Source organism: Vulpes vulpes, unplaced genomic scaffold (assembly GCF_048418805.1).
Source record: "Vulpes vulpes isolate BD-2025 unplaced genomic scaffold, VulVul3 u000000671, whole genome shotgun sequence".
NCBI lineage: Eukaryota > Metazoa > Chordata > Mammalia > Carnivora > Canidae > Vulpes > Vulpes vulpes.
In genome coordinates this window covers 237,329-262,225 of record NW_027325801.1, presented here as the reverse complement: position 1 = coordinate 262,225, position 24,897 = coordinate 237,329, and the positions used below count along the sequence as shown (strand labels likewise).

The window sequence follows — 24,897 nt, the reverse complement described above, 5'->3', positions numbered from 1 at the left end:
CGCTCCGTATCACCTGTTCCCGCGCAGTACTGGGGGGAGGCCCGTACCTGGAGGGCGGGGGGAGGCGGGGCGGGCGGGGGGGCGGACGCCGAGGCCCCGGGACGCGACCCGGCTGCCCGCGGGAGCCCGTTCCTGGCGGGACTTCATGTCCCATGGTGCTCTGCGCCCGCGCACGGCTGCGGAGCTTCCCGGCGGGCGGTGCGCGGGGCCGCTACGGGTTCTCGGAGGCGCCGGCGCCGCGGGGCCTTGTGGGGGTTGCAGTTCCCGGAGGCGCTGGGCGGCGAGGGCGGGCCTCGGCTTCCCGGCGGGCTGCGCGGCGGCCGGCGGTTGTCGGCGGGGCAGTCCGGCGGGCAGCGGCGGCCGTCCTGGCTGCGGCACAGCGGCGGGCGAGCGGGCTGGGCGGGATGCGGGGCCGCCGCCGCCTCCCCGGAGTCTGAGCGCGGCCGGCCGCGCGCCCTCCCCGCCCCGGCCGCACCCCGCCCCCCAGCGCGGGCCGCCTCGGGTCGAGCGCTCCGAGCGCGGCCGGGCCCAGCGCCGCCGCCGCCGCCCCTCCCCCGCCCGCCGCCGGGCTCATGCGGACCGAGCCCCGCCCCCCGGCCGAGCCCGCCGCCCGCGCCCGCGCCTGAGCCCGCCGCCCGCCCGCACCATGCTCAAGTGCATCCCGCTGTGGCGCTGCAACCGGCACGTGGAGTCGGTGGACAAGCGGCACTGCTCGCTGCAGGCCGTGCCCGAGGAGATCTACCGCTACAGCCGCAGCCTGGAGGAGCTGCTGCTCGACGCCAACCAGCTGCGCGAGCTGCCCAAGGTGAGCGGGCGGGGGGGGGGGGGGGCTGCAGGTGGGCCCGGGCGGGGGGGCTGCAGGTGGGCCCGGCCCTGGCGCCGCCGCCCCGCCCGCCGCTCGCCTCCCTGAGGCTGCCCCGGAGGAGAGGCTGGAGGAAGCGGGTCACGGGAGGATTTCCTCTCTGGACACGGTGCCGAGTGGCCGGTGCCTGGGGCTGCGAGCCCCCAAGGGCGTGGCGGGCGTGGAGGGCCGGCTCTGGCCCCCGACCTGCGGTCCCCCTCTGCTGCTCCGGTCGCCTTTGTTTTTTTCTGTCTCTCCGTAGGCATCGAACTCTTGCCACAGGCTTGGGCGGGGTGGCCGGGGCCGGGGGCTCCTCCCGGGTGGGTGGAGTCTGCAGGGGAGCACACAGCCACCCAACCAGGAGGTGAACTTCTCAGCTAGGGCTCGCACGCCCGGGGTCCATCGTGTGGCGGGAGGGTGGCAGGGACGCGTCCGAGGTGACGTGAAGGGACCAGGTACTCAAAGTTAGGAAGTTGGAAGCGTTGGCAAGACGAGGGCACGCGTCTCTCCTTCTCTTGCTGCAGGGGGAGGTGATGGGGCAGGACCCCGGGTTCCTGCGTGGCCTGGGCCAGGCAGAGGCCCGTGGGAGCTGCGTCTGCTCCGGAGGGGCCCCCCGCCACAGTCCGTCCTCCCCTGACCCCTCTCCCTGCCCACAGCCTTTCTTCCGGCTGCTGAACCTCCGCAAGCTGGGTCTGAGCGACAACGAGATCCAGCGCTTGCCCCCTGAGGTGGCCAACTTTATGCAGCTGGTGGAGCTGGACGTATCCCGGAACGGTGCGAGCCCAGCGTGGGCTGGGGTGGAGCCCGGGGTGGCAGGAAGGGCTTTGAGTTCTCGGAGACTCCGGCTGTCACTCCAAGGTGACCTCTGTCCCGCTGCAGACATCCCCGAGATCCCCGAGAGCATCAAGTTCTGCAAGGCTCTGGAGATCGCGGACTTCAGTGGGAACCCTCTGTCTAGGTGGGTGGTGGCCACAGCAGGGGCAGTAGCGGGCGCGGGGCCTGCACAGCCCCCTCCTGGACACCTGAGGTCCCCTGGTCCCCTGCTTCTGCCATAGGCTCCCTGAAGGCTTCACTCAGCTGCGCAGCCTGGCTCACCTGGCCCTGAATGATGTGTCCCTGCAGGCGCTGCCCGGGGACGTGGGCAAGTGAGTGTTCTCCAGGGCGGGGGGCCCGGCCCAGACCCACTCCTCTGCCCGCCGCCCCGGCTTCCATCATGCCCCGCCCTGATCTCTCTTTCAGCCTCGCCAACCTGGTGACCCTGGAGCTCCGGGAGAACCTGCTCAAGTCCTTGCCTTCGTGAGTGGGCTTGGGTCTCTTGCTCGCACCGGCTCAGCCGCGGTCCTGGGGGCCCTTGGCTCACGTGGCCACAGCACAACCTGCTGTTTGTTCCGTAGGTCTCTGTCCTTCCTGGTCAAGCTGGAACAGCTGGATCTGGGAGGCAACGAGCTGGAAGTACTGGTGCGGAGAGGGCGGGGCCGTGGCGGGTGAGGCGAGGCGGGCGAACCCTGGGCTGTTAATCTGACCCCATTGCCTCTGTTCTTGTCTTTTTTTGCAGCCCGACACCCTCGGGGCTCTGCCCAACCTCCGGGAACTGTGGCTGGACCGGAACCAGTTGTCGGCACTGCCCCCGGTGAGTGAGGGTGCGGCAGCCCCTGGCTCGCGCCTGGCCGTGCCCTGACCCTCCGCACCCACCCGCAGGAGCTGGGGAATCTGCGGCGCCTGGTGTGCCTGGACGTGTCGGAGAACCGGCTGGAGGAGTTGCCCGCGGAGCTTGGCGGCCTGCTGCTGCTCACTGACCTGCTGCTTTCCCAGAACCTGCTGCAGAGGCTTCCTGATGGCATCGGTCAGCGCCAGCCTGGGCACTGGGAGGGGCGTGGGTGGCCGTGAGGCCTGGCCCAGAGGAGGGTCCTGGGGGGAGGGCCTTGACTGCTTGGGCTCCGAGAGACGCCCCGAGAAGGGGGCAGGATGCTGGGGGCGTGGGGAAGGCTGGGTGGGGAGGTCACCAGGGCATGCAGAGCCGTCCTTTCTGGGGCTGGGGAGGGCGGTGGGGAGGGTGCTGCCCTGGGCCGGGGCGGGGATCCGAGCTGTGAGCTGCTCGGGCCCTCCACCCCCTGCAGCCCGTCACCCCTTCTCCCCAACACCAGGTCAGCTGAAGCAGCTGTCCATCCTGAAGGTGGACCAGAACCGTCTGTGCGAGGTGACCGAGGCCATCGGTGACTGCGAGAATCTCTCGGAGCTGATCCTCACTGAGAACCTGCTGACGGTACGGCCCAGCCTGGCAGGACCGGGGGAGCAGGGATAGGGCGCCGCGGCGCGGGCCCAGCCTTCTGCCTGGACGGGAGGCTGCCGGTGGGAAGCAGGTGCTGGGGCTGCCCTGAGGGGTGCTCCTCTCCTTCCTGGCGGCTTTCTGTCAACCTCTGGCCGTCCTCTTCGTGCCCAGGCTCTGCCTCGGTCTTTGGGGAAGCTGACCAAGCTGACCAACCTCAACGCAGACCGGAACCGCCTGGAGGTGCTGCCACCGGAGATTGGAGGCTGTGCGGCCCTCAGCGTTCTCTCCTTGAGGGACAACCGCCTGGCCACCCTGCCAGCCGAGCTCGCCCACACGGCTGAGTTACATGTGCTGGACGTGGCCGGGAACCGGTGAGTGCCCACACCCCCCCCCACCGGGCTGGCCGTGCCCACCATCCCCCGCCCCCACCGACCTGGCCGTGCCCACCATCCCCACCACCACCGAGCTGACCGTGCCCACCGTCCCCCCCCCACCGAGCTGGCCGTGCCCACTGTCCCCACCACCATCGAGCTGACTGTGCCCACCGCCCCCCCCCCCACTGAGCTGGCTGTGCCCACTGTCCCCCACCACCACCGACCTGGCCGTGTCCACTGTCCTTCCCCCCCCCCCCACCGAGCTGGCCGTGCCCACAGCCCCCCCCCACCGAGCTGGCCATGCCCACTGTCCCCCTCACCACCGACCTGGTCATGCCCACTGTCCTTCCCCCCACCCCCCCCGCTGGCCGTGCCCACCGTCCCCCCCCCCCCACCGACCTGGCCATGCCCACCGTCCCCCCCCCCCACCACCGAGCTGGCCATGCTCACTGTCCCCCCCACCACCGACCTGGCCGTGCCCACTGTCCTTCCCCCCCCCCCCACCGAGCTGGCTGTGCCCACCGCCCCCTCCCCCACTGAGCTGGCCGTGCCCACTGTCCCCCCCACCACCGACCTGGCCGTGCCCACCGTCCCCCCCCCACCACCGACCTGGCCATGCCCACTGTCCTTCCCCCCCCACAGCTGGCCGTGCCCACCGCCCCCCCCCACCGAGCTGGCTGTGCCCACCGTCCCCCCCACCACTGACCTGGCCGTGCCCACCGTCCCCCCCCACCACCGAGCTGGCCGTGCCCACTGTCCGTACACCCCCCCCCCCACTGAGCTGACCGTGCCCACTGGCCACCAGGCTGCAGAGTCTGCCGTTTGCGCTCACCCACCTCAACCTCAAGGCTCTATGGCTCGCTGAGAACCAGGCACAACCGATGCTCCGGTTCCAGACAGAGGATGATGCTCAGACCGGCGAGAAGGTGCTCACCTGTTACCTGCTGCCCCAGCAGCCCCCACCCAGCCTTGGTAGGTTGCTGACGACTGGCAGCTGGGAACTGGGGTGGGGGTGGGGTATGGTCTCAGACAAGCGGGGCTCCCTAATGTGCGTTTCCCTTAGAGGAATCAGGGCAGCAGAGCAGCCCTTCGGAGAGCTGGAGCGACGCCCCGCCCAGCCGCGTCAGCGTCATCCAGTTTCTGGAGGTCCCCGTGAGCAGCGATGATGCCGAGGGAGCTGCTGCCGAGAAGCGGGTATGGCGAGGGGCTCCCTGGGTGGGCTGCTTCCTCCCTGCCCTCACCTGACCCCACCCTGCCCCACCCCGTGCCCTTGTGCACATTGCAGGGCCTGCAGCGCCGGGCCACACCTCACCCCAGCGAGCTGAAGGTGATGAAGAGGGGTGTTGAGGAGCGTCGCGGTGAAGCCTATTCCTGGAGGCCTGAGTCCAGGCCGCCCTCGCCCCTCGAGGAGGTGCCTGTGGGAACCCGCACTGTGCCAAGCAAGGGACACCAGCCTGGCAGGCTTGCACCTCTTGGGAGCTCTGGGTGTCTTGTCATCCTGGGTGTGGGGCTCTGAGGGCTCAGGGTGGCTGGGGCGGGTGGGGGATGAGCCTGTTGGGGGGTCCAGGGCCATGTGTGCTGTGCCCTCCCTTGGAGCAGGGTCATGTCATGCGAAGGCTACTGGGGCAGCTGCAGGGGAGCGTGTGCTGTAGACGTGCGGGGCAGGAGCACGGTGGGTTGCCAGAGGTGGCATAGGGGTTGGAGCGTGAGGCCCCGGGGTCGGTGTCCTCCACAGGTTTTCACGCCACCTGCAGGGGCAGCACTAGCTCTGCTGTTAAGAGCTGGGATCATAGTCCTGCAAGCCTGGTTCTGCCGCTTGAGCTTCTAGCGTCAAGGGCAAAGGGAAGCTTTAGGATCCCTAGGGGTGCAGCAGAGTGCCCGTGACACCTGGGGGATGTAGAGTGCCCCTCCCGCCCCCCCCCCCCCCACAAAGCTGCTGTTCACACAGCTGTGCTCCATCAGGGCCCCTGGCTGTTCTCAGGCTGGTGTCCTCCGGGGGCTCCTCACTGTCTTGCTTTCAGGAAGAGCTCTGGGAGGTCCCCAAAAGCATCTTTGCATGTCATCCATTCGGTCTGATGGCAGCATGACTTGCCCGCGGACTGGGATGGACGGCCCCCACCGTGCCGGACTGAGCCCGCCAGGGGTGCTGTAGACTGACCCGCTGCCCCACCCGCTCCAGGACAAGAGGCTGAGCACGGAGTCCGGCCTGAGCGAGGATTCGCAGCCGTCCACAGGCACCGCCTCCCAAGGTGAACCTGAGGGGTCACCGGCAGAGACCCAGGGGCTGAGCCAGCAGGAAGCCGCCCCCAACGCCCAGGAGGAGGCTGTGGAGGAGGAGACGTACGAGGAGGTGAGGCTGGCGCCGGAGGCCAAGCAGACGTGTAGCCGGGACCCGTCAGTGTGCGGCTGGGCCTCACGGTGGGCTCTCCCCGCTGGAGCTCGGCCGGGCCTCCGCCCCCCCCCCCCCCCGTGTCCGTTCCCACAAGTTCCCTTGCAGGCTCTTTCCCGGCCCTGAGTGCCGTGTCCGACGCCATGCTACTCAGAGGCCCTGGGGGGGCGACCTGCCACCATCTCACGGCTGGCTTCACACAGCCCACAGTGCGCTTTGCAGAGGACACGCTGCTGCTGCCCCCAGCGGGGGAGGATGGCGAGAGCGAGGAGGGGCAGCTGGAGGCGCCCTGGCCCCTGCCTGGCGGGAGACAGCGTCTCATCCGCAAGGACACACCACACTACAAGAAGCACTTCAAGATCTCCAAGCTGCCCCAGCCCGAGGCCGTCGTGGCTCTGCTGCAGGGGGCGCAGCCGGACAGTGAGGGCCCGGCAGGGGCTGGGGGCTGGCACAACGGCCCCCACACGCCCTGGGCTCCACGAGCCGAGGAGGAGGCCGAGGAGGACGAGGAGGAGGACGAGGAGGAGGAGGAGGCGGCAGTGGCCGAGGAGGACAAGGAGGAGGCCGTGGTCTCTGCGCCCTCCATCAAGGTGGGTCTCTCCTCACAATCCCTCTCGACTCCGGGCTGCCCTGTCCCCGCAGCGTCTCCTCTGCTGCTTGTCAGCCCGCGGCCCAAGTCTGGCTGCCAGGGAAGGGCACTCCCCAAGGGCTGCTGCTCTCCACACCCTCCTGGGCTGGGTTCAGACGGGCGCTCCGAGGCCCCATCCCCAGGGTCGGGCGGCCCTGCCATAGCTGCTCGGACTCTTGTTTCTTTTTGTGTCCTCCTCAGAGCTGGGCTTCAGGCCTGCTGGACCCTCACCCACATCCTCTCCCCGGTCCTCAGGTGGCTCTCGGGCCCGCCCAGGGTCCTGCCTGCTTCCCGGGGGCATCTCACCCCCTCAGCATGCCTGTGCTTCTGACGTGAAGGTCTCGCCCTGCACACGGGCGTGATGCCGTGGCTGCTGAGGGCCCTAGGTGGCTGGTATCCGGGACAGCCGGGCACGGCCTCAGCCTGCTGTGGGGTCCCCTGGACCAGCTGAGCCCGTCCTGTGTGATGGTGGTGGCGGTGGTGGCGGTGGTGGTGGCGGTGGTGGCGGCCACAGTCCTGGACTAGAAAGGACCCCACGCCCAGGGAGGGGCTGGCGCTCGGGCTGCGGGAGCTTGGTGTGGTCGTGCCTCCCTTCTGCTCTTGGCGGGGCCGGGTGAGGCGGTGGCGGGGCGGGGGCGGTGGCTCACCTGCATGCCTTCGCTGGTCCCGTCCTAACAGGGGGTGTCGTTTGACCAGGCCAATAACCTGCTGATAGAGCCCGCACGCATTGAGGAGGAAGAGGTCTGTACTCGCTCTGTGCTCTGTGTCCCGGGCTGTGGCCTTGCTTCCTGGGCTGCGGGCGCTCGCTCCTCCGGCCCCCCGCACGCCTGTGCAGACCCCCGCCCCTTAAGAGCTTCTGTGTACCCCTTAGGGTTGGGGCGTGCCGGCCCCTGACACAGGCAACAGCACCAGCATGGGCCCCGGGGAAGGCAGCAGTGTCAGAGGCGGGTGTGCAGGAGGGGGCGGGGCGCGGGCCTCCAGCCAGGCTGTGCTCTGCCCTGGCAGGTGCCCGTCCCTGCGCAGACCCCCCCGCCCCCGCCAGGCCCACAGCAGCCCCCAGACAGCAAGTGTCTGTTCTGTTTCTAGCTGACGCTCACCATCGTGCGGCAGACGGGGGGCCTGGGCATCAGCATCGCCGGTGGCAAGGGCTCTACTCCCTACAAGGGGGACGACGAGGTGAGGAGCCGTGCCGCCTCGGGGACCCCTCTCCCGGCACCCTGTTTTCCCGTGAGGCCTGTGTGGTCCTGCGGGAAGTTGTGCCGCACCTTCCGACGTCTCGGCGCACTTTGTTCCGGGCCCCTGCTCACCTCAGGGCCCCCTGCCCAGGTGCCCGACCCTGACGGCGGCCCAGGCGGGTTACTTAGCTCCCCCCTTCAGTGGCCTGCGCCGGGCTTGGGGCTGAGAGTCATCCCGGGAGGTCAGCCTGTGCCTTCCAGCTGCTCGCCCGCGGGACAGGCCGGGCCGGGCCCTCAGGGCCTCTGTGCTCGCGCTCTCCGTTCAGCTCCCGCTTCTTCCTTAGGGCATATTCATCTCACGGGTGTCCGAGGAGGGCCCCGCAGCCCGGGCAGGGGTCCGGGTGGGCGACAAGCTCCTCGAGGTGAGTTGGCGACACGTCTCAGGGTCCACGCAGCCCTGGCCATCAGGGCAGGAGCCCAGGGGTGCAGGCGCTGGCTGTGCCGGGAGCAGCGGCTGGGGAGGCGGTCAGTCCTCTAGCAGCGGGGCAGGGGCTTCCGCGGAGGCTGCGTGCGTGTGCTGACCGGGTGGGCGCACCGGGGCGAGTCTGATGGCGGCCGGCCCTTCCTGCGGGGGCCCAGAAGGGGCAGTGGACGGGGGCCACCAGCCAGTCGCGCGTCCGCCCAGGCAGGGCTGAGGTCCCATCATAGCTTTGGGAGGAGCTGCTGTGGCCCCCTGGGTAGGGAGAGCTGAGCTGGAGGGAGGGAGCCTCACAGAGCCGGGGTCAGGGTGAGGCGCAGGGTCAGACGCCCGGTGAGTTCAGGCGCCGGAGGCATCTTGCGTCTGGGGCTGCTTGGGTTGGGGACAGGCGGGGGAACCACAGGGCCCGGGTGTCCCCGTGTCCCCGTCAGCCGCTCGCATCCTTCCCCCCGGGGTCACACAGGTTGGGGGGTGGTCCGCAGCGGGAGTGTGCACAGAGCCCTCGTGCGGCCGCAGCCCCGTCCTGACACGCGTCCCGCTCCTGTGCAGGTGAACGGCGTGGCCTTACACGGCGCGGAGCACCACCAGGCTGTGGAGGCGCTGCGGGGCGCAGGCACCACCGTGCAGATGCGGCTGTGGCGGGAGCGCATGGTGGAGCCCGAGAACGCGGTCACTGTCACACCGCTGCGGCCTGAGGACGACTACAGCCCGCGGGAACGGCGGGGAGCCGGCCTGCGCCTGCCCCTGCTCCAGGCCGAGGCCACCGGGCCCCTCCGCCAGCGGCACGTGGCCTGCCTTGTGCGCAGCGAGAAGGGCCTAGGCTTTAGCATCGCCGGCGGGAAAGGCTCCACACCTTACCGGGCTGGCGATGGGGTGAGGCAGGGGTGTGGGGGGCCGGGCGGGGAGGGGGCCGGGCAGAGACTGGGACTCAGTGCCTCCGGCCCTCCTTTCCACCCCAGGGCATCTTCATCTCGCGCATCGCAGAGGGGGGCGCTGCCCACCGGGCGGGCACCCTGCAGGTCGGCGACCGTGTCCTCTCGGTGAGTGGAGGGCACGGGGCCTGTGTACCGCCCTGTCTGCTCCGCTCCCCCACAGGGCCCCCTGACTGGCCCCCCTCTTGCAGATCAACGGGGTGGACATGACTGAGGCCAGGCACGACCACGCCGTCTCCTTGCTGACCGCCGCGTCCCCCACCATCGCCCTGCTGCTGGAGCGGGAGGCCGGGGGGCCCCTTCCCCCCAGCCCTCTGCCACACTCCCCCCCACCCCCTGTCGCAGCCCCCAGCACTGTGGTCACTGCCAGCCCTGGAGAGTCTGGGCCGCTCAGGCTGGCTCCTAGCCTGCTGGCTGCCACCTTGGAGGGGCCATACCCGGTGGAGGTAAGACCCAGGCCTCCCTTACCTGTGCCCGACTCTCCCCACGTCTCCCCACAAAGTTGTAGGTGTGGATGTTAGTTCCTCTGGGCAGGAAAGCAGGTGCTCTCGCCCTCCAGGCCCACTGCCTCACCATGTGGCCCATGTGCCTTGAGGTGCCAGGGCCCCTCGCCCCTGAGGACCTGACTGCAGCTGCTGGGGCCCATACACCCCCTATGCTGGAGAAGCTCCCCGGGCAGCTCCAGGGGGGTTGTTCAGCCAACCCCTTGTGTCCCTTGGCGTCCCCAGGAGATCTGCCTCCCGAGAGCCGGGGGCCCACTGGGGCTCAGCATCGTTGGGGGCTCTGACCACTCCAGCCACCCGTTTGGTATCCAGGAGCCTGGCGTGTTCATCTCCAAGGTAGTGCAGGCCCCACACGCTGTCTGTGTACGAGGGCCCAGCCGGCCGCGGGGCAGCAAGGCCTCCAGCCCGCTGAACGTTGTCCTCCCCTGACAGGTGCTCCCACGGGGCCTGGCCGCACGCAGTGGCCTTCGGGTTGGGGACCGCATCCTGGCAGTGAACGGTCAGGACATTCGGGAGGCCACGCACCAGGAGGCGGTTAGCGCCCTGCTCCGGCCCTGCCTGGAGCTGGTCTTGCTCGTGAGGAGGGACCCGCCACCCCCGGGCATGCGGGAGCTCTGCATCCAGAAGGCCCCCGGGGAGAAGCTGGGCATCAGCGTTCGAGGGGGCGCCAAGGGCCACGCGGGGAACCCCTGTGACCCCACGGACGAGGGCATCTTCATTTCCAAGGTGAGGGCCCCTCCTTGGCCAGACCCACCCCATGGGATTCCTTGGGGCAGGGAAGAGGCCCCCCGACGTCTGAGGCCTGGGTCTCTGCAGGTGAGCCCCACGGGAGCGGCCGGGCGTGATGGCCGGCTGCGGGTGGGGCTGCGGCTGCTGGAGGTGAACCAACAGAGCCTGCTCGGCCTGACACACGGCGAGGCCGTGCAGCTGCTGCGCAGCGTGGGCGACACCCTCACCGTGCTCGTCTGTGACGGCTTCGACACCAGCACCGTGGCCCCCGCTGAGGTCAGTGCCTGCCGCCTCGGTCCTCCGCCCCCGGCCGTGACGACTGACCGTGGGCATCTCTCCGTGTGCACGCCTCGGGGAGTGCTCAGCCTTCGGCAGGTGGAGTGCGGGCTGGGGGGTTAGTGCCAGGCCGTGGTCCAGGCACCCGCTCCCGGTGAGCAGAGGTTCAGCCCAGGGAAGACGGGGCACGAGGGCATGTGGAACGACCAGGCCCTGGGAGGGGAGACGGAGCCGCGAGCTTCCAGGCAGGCAGCACGTGCAGGTTTGGGGGGGTCTAAGCCAGGCAGGTGGCCCCTGGGGCTGTACCTGCAGACCCGGCTGGGAACCCCAGCCTCTCTGGGCGCCGTCCTCTGCTGGCAGCTCCTCAGCAGACAACTTGTTCCCAGGACTTTGAACCTCAGAGCAGAAGCTGGGGTGGGGGTATGGCACATGGGGCCCCTGCCGTCCTCCTGCCCACTCCCCCAGAGCGAGGGCCGGGGTCATGCCTGCCTGCAGCCCACCCAGGCCTCTGAGGGCTCTCACCCGCACAGGGACGGGGCAGTCACTCGGGTCGGCCTGCGAGCACTGGGTCTGTGGGGCAGCCACTTCCGGCCAGCGAGGGGTGGACGGGAACGGAGCCTGGGCTCGTGCCCCACTGGGCACCCGGGCGCCGGGCTGGGCCCCATGCCGGCCCCTCCCTGCATTTTCCTGCGGAGGCCTGGAGAAGGTGGTCCTGGAGGAGGCTCTGCTTTTACTTTTTTCCTTGTGTTAGAGTTTTCAGGTGTTTTAATTTGTACTTTTGCTGATTTTAAAGCTGTTATCAAACAGAGGAAAGTGGCTGCACAGGCCTGAACATCTGAAAGTGATGTGTCCCCGAGTTCCGGGGGGCACCCACACCTGGTGCAGGGTGCTGGCTCCCCGTGGCACGCCAGCCAGCCCGGGGTCGGGGCGGGGGGCCCTGTGTGCTGCAGCCTGGGCGCTCGGCCTCATGTGCTGATGCACGTTCTGAACATCAGCCTCCTGTTTTGTGGGATATAAACCTTTGGGTCAATTTTGCTTTTGAAGAAGGGTTTCTTTGCAGTTGTAAAATTCTAAATTTTTTTGAATTAATTTTTTTTATTCTGTGTCTTTTGGATTCAGGATTTTGTGTAGAAAATCTCCCCGTTTCAAAGTTCTCCCCGTCCTACGTCGTCCTACATTTCTTTTCCGTACCAATGGAAGTTTTCAGAGGCAGGGCGGTGTGATCCTCCTGGGAGTGTTTCTGGGGGGAGTGGCTGTGTTGTGTCGGCAGTGGAGCCTGAGCGCCCAGGTCCCCGCGGGCCCGGCCATGTGGGGCTGCCCTTGTGCCGGTGTCCTCAGCCGCCGCACGGGGCCCTGGGTACGGTCACTGTCCGCTGCACCGTCATCTCTAATTGGCCACGTGACCTGTTTTTCTTACTTTAGAAGACTTCGGACTGGTTTTTGAGTGTTTGCTAACCTGGGGGTTCTGTGACGGGCGGGATGAGTAGAGGTCAGCTTGGATTTCAGAGCTCTGTCCGCGCAGGAGCGGGTGTGCGCCGAGCCCGTTGGTGGATGGCTGTGCCTTCCTTGTTAGTCTGGATCTCGGCGGCAGCCCCTCGGATCTGCCCCGGGACCTCTGCCTGGGTGACAGCGGCAGCCAGTGGCCTTGCCTCATGTTGACTCGAAGGGGCTGGATGTTTGCTGCAGTTCGTGAAGCCACAGGGCGTGGGCCGGGCGCTCCCTGGGTCCTCACCCTGCCCACCCTGCTCTCCGTAAACCGCCCCCGTGCGCCTCCAGCCCTGTGGGCATCGGGGTCCTACAGGTGTCCTGTGAACCCCACTCAGGTTCTGGAAACTGGCCTTGGTGCCACGTCCCTGTAGCTGCACTCCCCACGCGGCTGGAGGCCCCACTTCTGCAGTGGGTGCTGTGCAGCTCGTGGGCCGCTGCCCCTGCCTGCTGTGGAGCCCTGGGCAGATGCCGGGCTTCCCTCTGCCTCAGGGGCCTCATCTGGGCGGCGTCTGCTTCTGGGCTTCCAGGGCGTGCCCACCGGCCTGCCCTCTGGTCACATCCCTCCCTGGTGGCCAGCTCACCAGCCCGCTCAGCGGCCAGCGGGCGTCTTCCAGTGGCTTTCTCGGAGAGTCCCTGGCCTGGTCCACACTCACCTGCCCCCTCCGGCCCCATGTGCCCATCGCCCTGCCGCCTTCCGCACGCGCGTCTCCCTTCCCTCCATCTGTCCGTGTCGGTGAGCGGGAGGGCGTGGGGGTGTGGGCTGCGGCCAGCGGGTCTGGAGCCTGACCAAAGCCGTGAGTTTGTCCTGTTGTCTTTGGTGTCGGTTCCTCGCCCAACATGGGGCTTGAACTCATGATCCCGAGACCTACCAAGAGTCACGGGCTCCTCCAGCTGGGACAGTGTCCTGGGACTCTTTGTTGTTGTTTTTTATTTTACTTTAATTTTTTTTTTAAGATTTTATTTATTCATGAGAGACCCAGGGAGAGAGGCAGAAGCAGGCAGAGGGAGAAGCAGGCTCCATGCAGGGAGCCCGATGTGGGACTTGATCCCAGGTCTCCAGGATCAGGCCCCAGGCCGAAGGCGGCGCTAAACCACTGAGCCACCCGAGCTGTCCTAAATTTTATTTTCTTTTTAAAAGATTTTATTTATTCATGAGACACAGAGAGAGGCAGAGACACAGGCAGAGGGAGAAGCAGGGTCCCTGCAGGGAGCCCGACACGGGACTCGATCCCAGGACCTCGGGAGATGACCTGACCCAAAGGCAGATGCTCAACCACTGAGCCACCAGGCGTCCCAAAATACTGTGTTTTTAAGGCACTGGAAGTAGTTGTTTGTGTCGTTAGGCTCCCAGCTAGGTGTACCCCGGGCCTCCCGTGTTTTCAGGGACGGTTGTGATACCTTTGTTTCTCTCTCTGTGTGTCTCATGAATAAATCTTAAAAAAAAATGTAAATAAATACATCAAATAACTTTTAAGGTTTTATTTATTCCTGAGAGACACAGAGAGAGACACAGGCAGAGGGAGAAGCAGGCTCCCTGCAGGGAGCCCGACGTGGGGCTCGATCACGGGTCTCCAGGATCACGCCCTGAGCTGAAGGTGGCGCTAAACCGCTGAGCTACCCGAGCTGTCCCATAAAATAATTCTAAGTTTAGAAAAAAGTGGCAGGAACAGGCCCCAGAATCCCGCCCTCGCAGCCTGTGTGCCTCCCCGGCCCCCATGGTGTCCCTCGTAGCCGAGGGCTCAGTCCAGGGGCGCCCGCTGGCCCACCTCGCTGACCTGACCTGGTGCAGAGCCCCGTGGCCGCTCGAGGCAGGTTGGAGTGGGTGCGTTTCTGACCAGGTTACCCCAGTGTGTGCCCCCCCCCAGCCTCCGGACGGGCGTGGATGGCTGTGCGTCCTGTCACTGGCAGCCTCCACATCGTGTCCCCAGGCTTCCCCACTCGAAGGGACTCTTTCCCCTTGGAACGTGGGGTGTACCTCGGGGACATGAGAGTGTTGGACGCCCTGCTCCTCGTCACATTTCCACCCGCCGCCCCCAGCACCCGGGGCTGCTCTTGGCGTCCGTCCCGTGGTGGTCCCAACAGGGATGTTGTAGATCCGTCCCCTGCGCCCGCCTGTTGGCCGTGGGCCGCCACGGGAGCACCCCCTTCCCCGCGTGCTGTCCCCGCGGCCTCACCGGCCTCTCGTTCCACAGGGGCAGCGTGGCCGGCGGGTGGGCTCCTGACGTGGCTCATCTGTGAGCCGCCTGCTGCCCTCCCGGCCTGCGTCACGTTCCCCCGAGGACAGAGAGTGCTGTTCCCGAGCCAGGTCTGCGCCCCGTGTGCTCCCGGCCTCGGGACCTGCCGCAGCTGGGCTCGTGGATGGGAGCGCACATGGCCGTGGGGGGGAGTTCACGGCAGGCCTCAACCCGGAGGCTGCCCCGTCCCTCCCCGTCCCTCCCCCCTCCTTGTCCCAGCTCTGTCCCTCCCCGTCCCTCCCCGTTCCTGCCCATCCCTCTACCTGCGCCCGTCCCTCCTCCTGTGCTGTCCCTCTCTGTCCCTCCACCAGCCCCGTCCCTGCCCGTCCCTCTGCCTGCCCCTGCCCACCTGGCCTGAAGGCCCCGCCTCTCCAGGCCACCTGAGGCCTTTGGACAAGCGTCTTCCAGAAGTCGGAATGTGGGCGCCTCAGCGTGTTCTTAAATCTGCTCGTGTCAGAGTCCGTGTGCTGGTCCGGCCTCCGTCCCGCGTGTTCCCGCCGCGCCCGCATCTCTCGGGTGTTGCCCGCCGCGCCCACCTGCGTCGTGAGTGGTGTCATGTGTCCTGACGGCATCCCTGCGGGGGCGCCTCCATCCTCACCCCCGTGGGGCTGCTGCCCTCCCCTCACCCGTGCTCTCTGCCGGCCGCCGGCGTGGGGGCTGCGCCCGCTCTGGTTCCTCCCCATGGTCAAGGCCGAGCTCCGGGCCCCATGTGGGCCTGGGGGACAGCCACCCGTGTCTCCATCCGCCTGCGTTCCCGCTCTCGCCCCCCACCCCTGCTGCCCGGCAGACAGTGGGCTCCCCTGTGCTCACAGCCGTGTTGCTCCGGCATCATGTCCTTTATTTCAGTCTATCCCAGGCGCTCGTGCTACAGGTTCCAGAAGCGGCGTGTGAGTGCGAGCGGGGTCTTGTGCGGGCACCCACTGCCCGCTGTCCACCGCCTGCCCCCCGCCGTGTGGTCACCCCTCTGCTTCCTGGGCTCCCCGTCCACAGTTGGCCTCCCCGGCCTCCTGTCACGTGTCCAAATGGCCGCTGGTGCCCACAACATGCATCCATGACTCGTGGCTACCCCGTGTCACAGACAGTGGCCCAGGTGGCCCACAGGGCCGGTCACGATCCCCCCACCGCCGCAAGGCTGCCATAGCCGTGTGCTCACCACCAGGTCTTCGGCTGGAGCTCTGGCCGGCCCCTGGAGGGGACCTTGGACCAGGGAGGGTGGTGGCCCTGACCTTAGCGCGCCCCTCTCGTCTCCTCAGGTGTCCCCAGGCGTCATCGCTAACCCCTTCGCGGCAGGCGTCGGCCGCCGGAACAGTCTGGAGAGCGTCTCCTCCATCGATCGGGAGCTGAGCCCTGACAGCTGTGGCAAGGTCAGAGCGCCGACAGCGGCTGCCCCCAGGCCGGAGGGCCCGAGGCTGGCCGTCCCTGACCTGTGTCCCCTTTGCCTGCAGGAGAAGGAGCCGCCGGGACCAACCCCACAGTGGGGACTGGAGGCCGTGGTGCGTGTCCGGGCGCCCCTGCCCTACACACGGGGCTTCCGTGCACGCCCAGCCCCGGCGCCCACTTCCCTGTCCCCTGCCTTGCATCCGCAGGCCCCTTGCAGCGCTGCCGACTCTGCTGCCAGGGTCGGCACCTCTGGTCCCCGCACCTGGCACTGGCAGTGTCGTGTCCAGGTCACACCCCCGGCCTGGTCACAGAGACCCGGGGGACGGGGCTTCCCGGTAGGGCCTGCAGGGGCGCACTGGCCGGGGGCACCCACGCCAGGGCCCTGCCTCCTCCTGGAGCCAGCCCTGAGGCAGTGGAGGGTGCGGGCGGCCTCCTAGGAAGCCCCCTCCCCTGACTCACCTGCGCGGGAGGTCAGCCCGGAGGGACCCCGACACCAGACATGGGGGCAGGCAGCACGGAGCTCTGGGTCTCGCCCCCTCTCCAAGAGCCATAGCGGCTGCCAGGAGGCCGTGCCCGGGGGAGAGGGCGGGGGCTGCCACGGGCTTTAGTGCAGACCTTTGTTCCTTAGGCAGGGACAGCTGAGCGGGGGCGCCCGGCATCCCCTGCTCACATCCCTTCCAAGTGTAGGGTAGTGGGGGTGCTCGTGGAGCAACTGCCGCCCTGCATCGGGGAGCCTGGGGCCTCCAGGCCGTGGCCTTCGGTGGGGCTCCCTCGTGCTGGCTGTACCGTGGTTTCGGCCTGGGCTGGGGTCAGCTGGGGAACCGAGGAGCAGCTTCTGGCAGCCCCCCCCCCCCGTTCCCAGCAACTCCTTGTGGGGTCTCAGCCCTGCCTGACCCTCCCCCGGCACTGCCTGATCCCTGCAGGTGCCACCTGGGACCACAGGAGGGAAGACGGCCGAGGGTCCCCGCTCCCCGAGCTGCCAGCAGGTGAGCACACGCCAGGCAGGGGTACAGGACGGTGCCCCCTCCTCCACAGAGGCGGTGCCCGGGGACAGCACCCGCCAGCCGCCCCTCCCTATGCCCCGGGGCAGACATAGCTGGGGGGGGGGGCAAGCTGAGCCTGCTGAGGCTCCCGGGTCTACTGCATGGGGGCGGTGGGCAGGGGTCAGCCCTGGCAGTGCCCTCCGGTGGGGTGGCTCCAGTGGGTCTTTTCCCCACATCCCCACCCCCTCACCTGGATCCCAGTCTGACCTGGCCCCACCCTGCCCTTCCCTGAGAAAACCCGCGTGGGCCTGGCCAGGGGCTCGGTGGGCCCAGACGTAGAGGTGATGCCCTCTGAGCGCTCTGGGCCGGGCGTGGGAGTCAGGGCTGGGGGAGGCTGCAGCCGGGACAAGGGTCCTCGCCGGCTCAGGTGCATCCCCTTCCCTAGCCCCCGTCCCCACCCTCTCCGGACGCGCTGCCCACCAACGTGAAGCAAGCCTACAGGACCTTTGCTGCTGTGCCCGGCCCTCACCCGCTGCAGGACACCCCTGCTCAGGTACGCAGCCGGGCCCCTGCTGGCACGTGTGCCTGGGGGGCGTGTGCCCCGAGGGGCCAGGTCTCAGGACCCACTTCCCGCAGCCCCCCACACCTGGGCCCATGGCCTCCCCGGAGCAGCTCTCTTTCCGTGAGCGGCAGAAATACTTTGAGCTGGAGGTACGGGTGCCCCAGGCCGAGGGCCCCCCCAAGCGCGTGTCACTGGTGGGTGCTGATGACCTGCGCAAGATGCAGGAGGAGGAAGGTAGGTGTGCACGGGGGCGGGCGGGGCAGGCGGGTGGGCGTCCAGGTCTCACCCCCCAACCCCCACCTCAGCCCGAAAGTTGCAGCAGAAGAGGGCGCAGCTGATGCGGGAGGCAGAGGACGGCGCGCTGAGCCTGGACCTGGACGGGGAGGCCCCCGACGACGAGGAGCCCGAGGAGCCGCTGCCCTGGGCCGGCCCTGCTGCAGGGTGAGGGGCAGCACCTAACGTCTCCCCGGGATCCCCATGCCAGTGGCCCCCCACCCACCTGGTCCTCCTGCCTTGTCTTCCGGCCCAGGCTCAGCCCCTCGTCCCCCCAGCCTCTCGGAGGTGGCGCCCCGGTGCGCACGGCCAAAGCGGAGCGGCGCCATCAGGAGCGGCTGCGCGTGCAGAGCCCCGAGCTGTCCGCGCCCGTGCCCGACCGGGCTCTGTCCCCTGCTGAGCGCCGAGCCCTGGAGGCCGAGAAGCGCGCCCTGTGGAGGGCGGCCAGGTGAGGCCCTGGTGGCCGCGGGAGGCCTGCCCGGCCCCACTGCCCCCCGGCGCACCCGCCACCCAGCCCCGCCTCCCATTTGCCACAGGATGAAGTCCCTGGAGCAGGACGCCCTCCGCGCACAGATGGTTCTCAGCAAGTCGCAGGAGGGCCGGAGCCGGCGGGGGCCCCTGGAGCGGCTGGCTGAGGCCCCCTCGCCCGCGCCCACCCCCTCACCCACCCCCGTGGAAGGTCTGTGGCCAGTCTTGGGGGGGGGGGGCGCCCTGCAGCCCAGACCTCTGCCAATGCCTACTTCTTGTCCCCCCAGACCTCGGGCCCCAGACCAGCACCTCCCCTGGACGCCTGGTGAGGAGCCAGCAGCTGTTGGCCGCCCTGCACCCCTCCCCAGACTCCCCCTCCTCTGCCCCTCTTCACGCTCTCTGCCTTTCTCCCTCACGCTGTCCTTTCAAGGCCTTGTCTGGGAGGAAGTTTGACTACAGGGTGTTTGCAGCCCTTCCTTCTTCCAGACCTGTCTGTGAGCTGCAGGTACCAGGCCCGTCGGCAGGACAGCCACGCGCTCCTCCTGCGGCCCTGTGCCCGCCCCCAGGCCTGTCCCCCTCCCTCTGCCTGTCTTCATCCTGTTCCGTGTGCGCGGGGCTCAGCGGGGACCCCAGGCTGTCGGGGGCGGCTGCCGGCAGGCCTGGGGTGCCGTCCTGACCTAATCCTTCTCCCCTTCACAGTCCCCAGATTTTGCTGAGGAGCTGAGGTCCCTGGAACCGTCTCCCAGCCCTGGTGAGTGGCAGGCTAGGCCCAGGGGGCAGCCAGGGTGCCTGGCCCCCCATCAGCTCGCTCAGCCCCCTGCCTCTGCCCACCAGGCCTACAGGAGGAGGACGGAGAGGTGGCCATGGTGCTTCTGGGCAGGCCATCGCCGGGCACCATGGGCCCCGAGGAGGTGACACTGTGCAGCAGCCGCCGCCCAGTGCGGCCAGGACGCCGTGGCCTGGGCCCCGTGCCCTCCTAGAGGCACCAGGACCTCCCCTGGACTTGGGGTAGGGGCCCTGCCAGCTGCACCACCACCCTTGCCCTGAGTCTTTTAACCTGGGTGTTAGCATTTTAAAGAGATCCCTCAGGAGTTCTGGCCGCCGACTAACTGCCCCCTCCCCAGCTGGCACCCATTGGCAAGACTGTAACTAGTGATGTTTGTACAACCAAAGACTCTATTTTGTGGTTTAAAAGGAATAAAATTGACTACGTTTTACCTCTCGTCCGTTCATCTGTCTCACACCTCCAGCCCCCGACCCCCTGGCCCCCACCAGGCTGGGAGCCACGGGGAGGCCCTGAACTCCACAGCCCAACCCCGTGCTGGGCTCGGGTCCGGCCCAGATGGGACGGGCCGCCCACTGCCTGCGAACCAGGGTCCTCTGGCTGGGGCCCCTGCCTCGCCCCGCTCCGCTCCCCGCGTGGGCACGTGCACACAGCAGGACACGAGCCGTCCGGGGCCCGCAGTCCCACAGCCCAAGCTTTATTGGTGCCCGGCGCTAGAGGACCCCCCCGGGGAGCAGCACCCTCACAGGGAGCAGCACCTGCAGCTGCTCAGCAGGCGGCCGTCGGGCCTTGGTGACAAAGATGCGGAAGTGCCCCAGGCGCGCCGCCCGGAACTGCGCGGGGCCGTGCTCGGGCTCGTCCGCGGGCCGCAGCAGCGACAACGCTCCCGCTCCAGGAGCCCCCGGCTCCAGCTCCTGCGCCAGGCCCGGCCGCGCGGCCCCCAGCTGCTGCCGCAGCACGGGGAACAGGTCCAGCTCGTGCAGGTCGAACACCAGGGGCTTCCCCTTTCCTGCGGGGCAGGCCGGTCAGCGGGGGCCCCCTCCCGCGGCCTCACCCGAGCGCCCCCAGCAGCGCCAGCCGGATCCTCGGGCTGCGGGTGGGCGGGGTTCACCGCGTCCACGTAGTTGGTGTCCTGGTAGCGCAGGAAGACGGCTGCCGGGCCCAAAGGGTCGATGACAAGGGGCCACCTAGGAGCGGCCACCAGGTCACTGTCACACCCAGCCCTCAGCTCGCGTCCCACCCAGCCCAGGCCACTGACCGGCCATCAGCATGGATGCGGTCACCCACGTCCTTCATCAGAACGTCATGCAGCTCAGAGACCTGGCATTTCAGCCCGGGCATCTCCTCCTCTTCTGTGGGGTCATAACGGGAGGAGCCAGAGGGAGGACCCGATGCCCGGTCCCCCTCCCTGGGCCAGGGACCCCCGCCCGCCAGACCTGCCCACCCTCCTGGGTCTGCTCCCACAGCTCCAGCCTGGCCATGGCCAGCGTCTCCTCAGCTCTCTGGGCCTCCAGCTGTAGCTTGTCCACCTGGGCCCCTGCGTCCTTGATGGCCTGCGGGGGAGCCCACACTCTGCTCACGGCGGGGCTTCACCCCCTCCAATGCCACCCCGGGAGGCTGCTGCTGGAAAGTGACACCTACGGCGGGGGCAGGTGGGGGGGCACGACCCCAGAAGCTCACCCACCTGCAGGGTGAGCTCAGCCTGGCTGGCGCACCGCCCTTCACACTCGTCCTGCTCCGTGATCCTCCGGTTGAGCTCACAGTAGGCCTGCGGCAGCGGGGCGGCCCTCGTCAGCGGTCAGCGGTCAGCGGGCCTCCCTGCCCGGCCGCCAGCCGCCCCCCCGCCCCTACTCCCCCGCCCCCCACACACACCTGGGGCGCTCACCTGGGTCTGCCGCTGCTGCTGTGCCTTAGAAAGCTGTTGCACCTTGAGGTTCAAGCTGGGGTGGGGGGGCCGGTCAGAGGCGCTCCTGGCCCTCCCCCTGCCCTCCCCCCTGCCCTCCCCCAGCCGCACCGCTTGGCCTCTGCCTCCTGCTGCCGCTCGGCCTCCATGCTCCGGAGCATGGCGTCGGTGAGGCCCAGGTCCCATGGCTGCAGCACACTGACCACGGCGTCCAGGGAGGCCACCTAGGGACCGAGCACGCCCGTGAGGAGCTCCGAGCCTCTGCTCATCGTAGATAAGAAGGGCACCAGCGGGCAGAAACGTGGCTCTCCCCGCTCGCCCTCGGGGTCCCGAAGCCTTGCCCACGGTGGTGCAGCACCCCCAAAACTGAGACGCCCAAGGCTCCTCTGGGCCTCCCTGCCGAGACCAAGCAGGGCCTGCACATCCCTTTCCCCCTCCGCTCCCTGCTCCACACCCCCACGGGCTGTCCCCGGGGCCCTGCAGGTGAGCACCCCGGGCTGAGCCCCCATCCTGCCGCTGCCGGGGAGGGGTGCTCCTAGCCGCCCCGCACACACCTGCTCCGGGGTGCTACCGTCATCTGCGCACACCCGGGGGTCGGCTCCGAGCTTCAGCAGCACCTCCACGGCCTCCAGGTGCCCCCCAAAGGCTGCTCGGTACAGCGGGGTCCGGCCGAAGGCGCCCTGCGTGAGGGGCTCCTGAGCAAGACTGGGGGGTGCGGGGGGCGGCGGGCGGGCGCCCCCGGCCCCTGCCCCGGCCCGGCGCCCACCTTACTGTTGGGGCTGGCGCCCTGCTCTGCCAGCAGCTGGATGGCACGGGCCTGGCCGCCTCCGCCACCTCCGCCACCTCCGACAGCGCCGTGTTCCCACTGAGGTCCTGGCTCTCCACGACACGCGCCCCGCCCGCCCCGGCCCCCGCCCCCCTACCCTACCCTACCCCGCCCCCCACCCGCCCCCTGATCCCGACCCCTACCCCCGCCCCCGCCCCCCGACCTCCCACAGGACCCCCTGGAGTCACCGTCAAGGGCCTCCTCCCGCAGCCAGGCCCGCTGCCGCTCTGCCCGCCTCCTGCTCCCTCTGCACCAGGGCCACGGAGGCCTGCGGACACAGCCGCTCCTCCGCCCGCAGGCAGCGCCGCCGCCCCCACCCCCAGCAGCCTCCCCCGGGCCGGTCCCGCTCACGCACCTCCCGCTGCAGCTGCTCCAGCTGCTCCAGGTAATCCCGGGGCGCCCGCCACGGCCCAGCTCCTTCCTGGCCAGGAGCCGCCGGAAGGCTCCCTGGAGGACAGTGGCCGCCCGGATCTCGGCAGCTAGCCCTGGGGGGGAGGAGGCTCAGGGGTCCTGGTACCCTCCAAGCTGCCATCCACGCAGTCCAGGGGGGCCCGATCCGTCACCCCGTCCCACCAGCCCAGGCCCAGAAAGGTTCTAAAATCCACAAAGGCCGGACGCCGAGCCTCCCGACCTCAGGGCTGCAATGCGAGCCCCACTGGGGTGTAGACAGCACTTAAAAACAAGATATTTAAAATCTATGAAAGAGGCCACAGTGCAGACAACTGGGGGGGGGCATGAGAACCCCCGGAAGCCGCTGGAGACCACCTGGAGGAGTCAGCAGGGAACCTGGGGAAATGGCCTGGGACAGAGAGGTCCCCATGCACCCCTACGGGAGCCGCCCCGTCAACTGCACCCTGGCTCCCACATACAGAGGGGGTGGCCCGGCAGAGGCCCCTGGGGCTCAGAGGAGGCAGCTCGAGGTGCCGGGGACCGCGCGTCCCCACGTGGCCACAGTGGAAGGTCTGAGCAGACGGCCGAGCTGGGATCCCCACCTGCACCAGCCCGCGGGCCCTCTGCCCACCAGGGTTGGGTGGGTCCCCTCTCTGGGCCTCCGTGTCCCCTTCTCTGAAACAGGGCAACGGTGGCAGTCACACCCCACTGGGCTCCCCAAAGTGAGTAACTGCCCCCATGAGCTTCTGTGGCTCTTCTCCATCACTGCGGTGACCATGCTGAGCGGGGACAGCAGGATGGGGCTGGCACAGGGCCTGGCCCTTCTGGAGGGACCAAGGAGGCCGTGTGCAGGAGGTGGGGATGGTGAGGCGGGGACCCCGCAGAAGCAGGGCCTCCGGATGGCGCACACTAGCAACGGTTTAGAGATGAAGCTCAGAAAAATTCCTGAAATACATCTTAAGGAGTCACAAAAATACACCAGGAAGCAAAACGACCGGCATCGCTCACATCCCAAGGGGGTGCTTGAAGCGCAGTGAGCGCATCAGCCGAGCTCCTCGGCGCCCGCGCTCTCCTGACGCCTTCCTGGCTGGCGGCCACAGTAAGTCACCGCGGGCGACTCGGGGTCCACACGACCCGACAGGAAACAACAGTTCAAGAGGAGTCGAGCCGCGACCCCCCCTCGGCGGGGGCAGGTGCAAGCCGTCAGGATGCGCCAGGGGTGCGGGCGAGCGGTCCTCGCCAGGGGTGGGCTTCAGCAGCAGCACCCAAGGGACGTCAGCACCCAAGGGGCGGCCGCTCCCAGGCCGGCCGAGGCGTTTGGCAGGTCACAGCGCACGGGGGAGACCCAGCTAGCGCAGCACGGCTTCGGGCTTGTGCTTGCCAGACTTAGCTGATAAAAATACAAAACACAATTTTGGAGAAGTATGTGAGCAAAAGGGTTCGTTGTTTATCCAGAATTCAAGTTTAAACGAGGGCCCTGCGCGTTATCCGGCGGCCCCGGCGGGGACCCTGAAGGGCTCCATTGCTAAGGCCCTTGCACTTACTCAGCTTTGGCGGGACCGAGGCCGTCTGGGGCTGCCCCCGGCCACCGTGAATCCCTCGCAGGACAAGAACATCGTCCCGAGCTTTAGCAAACCTCCAAATCTTTTTTTCCTTGAGAGACAGAGAGTGTGTGTGCGCGCAAGGGGCAGGAACGGAGAATCCCAAGCACACGCCGCACCCAGCATGGAGCCCGATGCGGCCTCGATCCCACAACCCCGAGATCGCGAGCGGAAACCAAGACTCGGATGCTCAACCGGCGGAGCCCGGGTGCCCCTCCAAAGTTCTTAACGTAGAACGCACAGCGAAATAATAATAATAATCAGTGAAATGAAGAAGCACAGCGTGACTAAGAAGACGATAAACAGCAGCAGGAGCCCCAGACAGCTGCCGAGCCGCTCCTGGACGCGGAGCTCAAGGGGCGAGTGCGGGGAATGAAGAGGCAGATCAAAAAGTCTGGGCGGGGATCCCTGGGGGGCTCAGCGGTTTAGCACCGCCTTTGGCTCAGGTTGTGACCCCGGGGTCCCGGGGTCGAATCCCATGTCGGGCTCCCCGCAGGGAGCCTGCTTCTCCCTCTCCTGGGTCTCTGCCTCCCTCTCTGTCTCTCATGAATGAATGAATGAATGAATGAATGAATGAATCTTAAAAAAAAAAAAAGTCTGGGCAGGAACTGGAAACAATAAAGGACCAAATGGAAGTTTGAGACGGTGAAAACACAAAACCTGAAGTTGAGAGACGGATGGGAGAGCTCTTAGCGGCGTAGCAGGCGCGGCTGCACACGGACCGGTAACCTGGAGCGCCACGCGAAGGGAAGGGACATGGTCGGAGCAAAGGCGCAGGGATGGAAGGAAAGGTCTGATCACAGGGTCTCGAGGACGGGGACGAGGGAGCAACATTCAAAGAACTTTTCAAGGCTGACAGACATCCAGTCACAGCACTGACATGCGTTATAAATTCAAGCAGGTTAGTGGAAAACAAGCGGGCAACGCACACTCCGCAAAGCACCCCACGGTAACACAGCTCAAAACTAGACAGGCCAGGGAGCCTGCAGGTTAGTGGAAGGGACGCCCAGGCGGCTCCGTCGGTTGAGCATCCGAGTCTTGGTTTTGGCTCAGGCCGTGACCTCAGGGCCGTGACCTCAGGGCCGTGACCAGATGGAGCCTCCCTCAGGTTCCACGTTGGGCGTGGAGTCCGCTACGGATTCTCCCTCTCGCCCTGCCCATCCTTCCGCTCGCTCTCTCTCTAAAGTGAATAAATCAATCTTAAATAAATTAGTTAAAGGAAAAAAGATATATTACCTTTGAAGGGGTAAAAATAAATAAATGAATAAGGGCACCTGGGTGACTCAGTCCATTAAGCATCTGCCTTCGGCTCAGGTCAGAATCTCAGGGTCCTGGGATCGAGCCCTGCATTGGGCGCTCTGCTCAGCGGGGAGTCTGCTTCTCCCTCTCCCTCAGCCCCCTCCCCCACTGA

The 24,897-nt window shown here is 67.8% G+C and overlaps 2 protein-coding genes across 7 annotated transcripts; one reads left to right on the top strand and one right to left on the bottom strand.

Moving 5' to 3' along the window:
• Positions 1–320: 320 nt before the first annotated feature.
• Positions 321–19,199, top strand: SCRIB (scribble planar cell polarity protein). Of its 6 annotated transcripts, none has more exons than XM_072745789.1 (36): positions 321–805; positions 1,498–1,615; positions 1,721–1,799; positions 1,897–1,986; positions 2,081–2,137; positions 2,236–2,299; positions 2,397–2,471; positions 2,540–2,684; positions 2,986–3,104; positions 3,282–3,481; positions 4,290–4,456; positions 4,548–4,678; positions 4,770–4,895; positions 5,664–5,834; positions 6,077–6,463; positions 7,180–7,242; positions 7,588–7,677; positions 8,021–8,098; positions 8,704–9,027; positions 9,114–9,194; positions 9,278–9,532; positions 9,815–9,925; positions 10,022–10,315; positions 10,406–10,594; positions 15,570–15,680; positions 15,762–15,809; positions 16,620–16,682; positions 17,125–17,232; positions 17,316–17,475; positions 17,547–17,682; positions 17,771–17,962; positions 18,051–18,193; positions 18,270–18,307; positions 18,413–18,548; positions 18,682–18,733; positions 18,817–19,199. In XM_072745789.1, exons 1-35 carry the CDS (start codon positions 647–649, stop codon positions 18,696–18,698), a joined length of 4,725 nt encoding a protein of 1,574 aa, XP_072601890.1. In that variant the 5' UTR covers positions 321–646; the 3' UTR covers positions 18,699–18,733; positions 18,817–19,199. The 6 variants fall into 6 exon arrangements, with proteins under 6 accessions (XP_072601890.1, XP_072601887.1, XP_072601888.1 ...); XM_072745786.1 differs by having other exon boundaries at positions 322–805; positions 18,413–18,487; XM_072745790.1 differs by lacking the exon at positions 321–805 and adding an exon at positions 1,186–1,205 and having other exon boundaries at positions 18,413–18,487.
• A 197-nt stretch (positions 19,200–19,396) lies between these two features.
• Positions 19,397–22,928, bottom strand: IQANK1 (IQ motif and ankyrin repeat containing 1). The gene is given in 14 exon segments (XM_072745934.1): positions 19,397–19,770; positions 19,821–19,953; positions 20,025–20,118; positions 20,211–20,319; positions 20,451–20,534; positions 20,652–20,706; positions 20,781–20,893; positions 21,224–21,349; positions 21,436–21,504; positions 21,507–21,542; positions 21,731–21,900; positions 21,903–21,980; positions 22,517–22,560; positions 22,894–22,928. Coding segments are annotated over 14 exon segments (1,437 nt in total). The 3' UTR covers positions 19,397–19,479.
• Between the last annotated feature and the right edge of the window lie 1,969 nt (positions 22,929–24,897).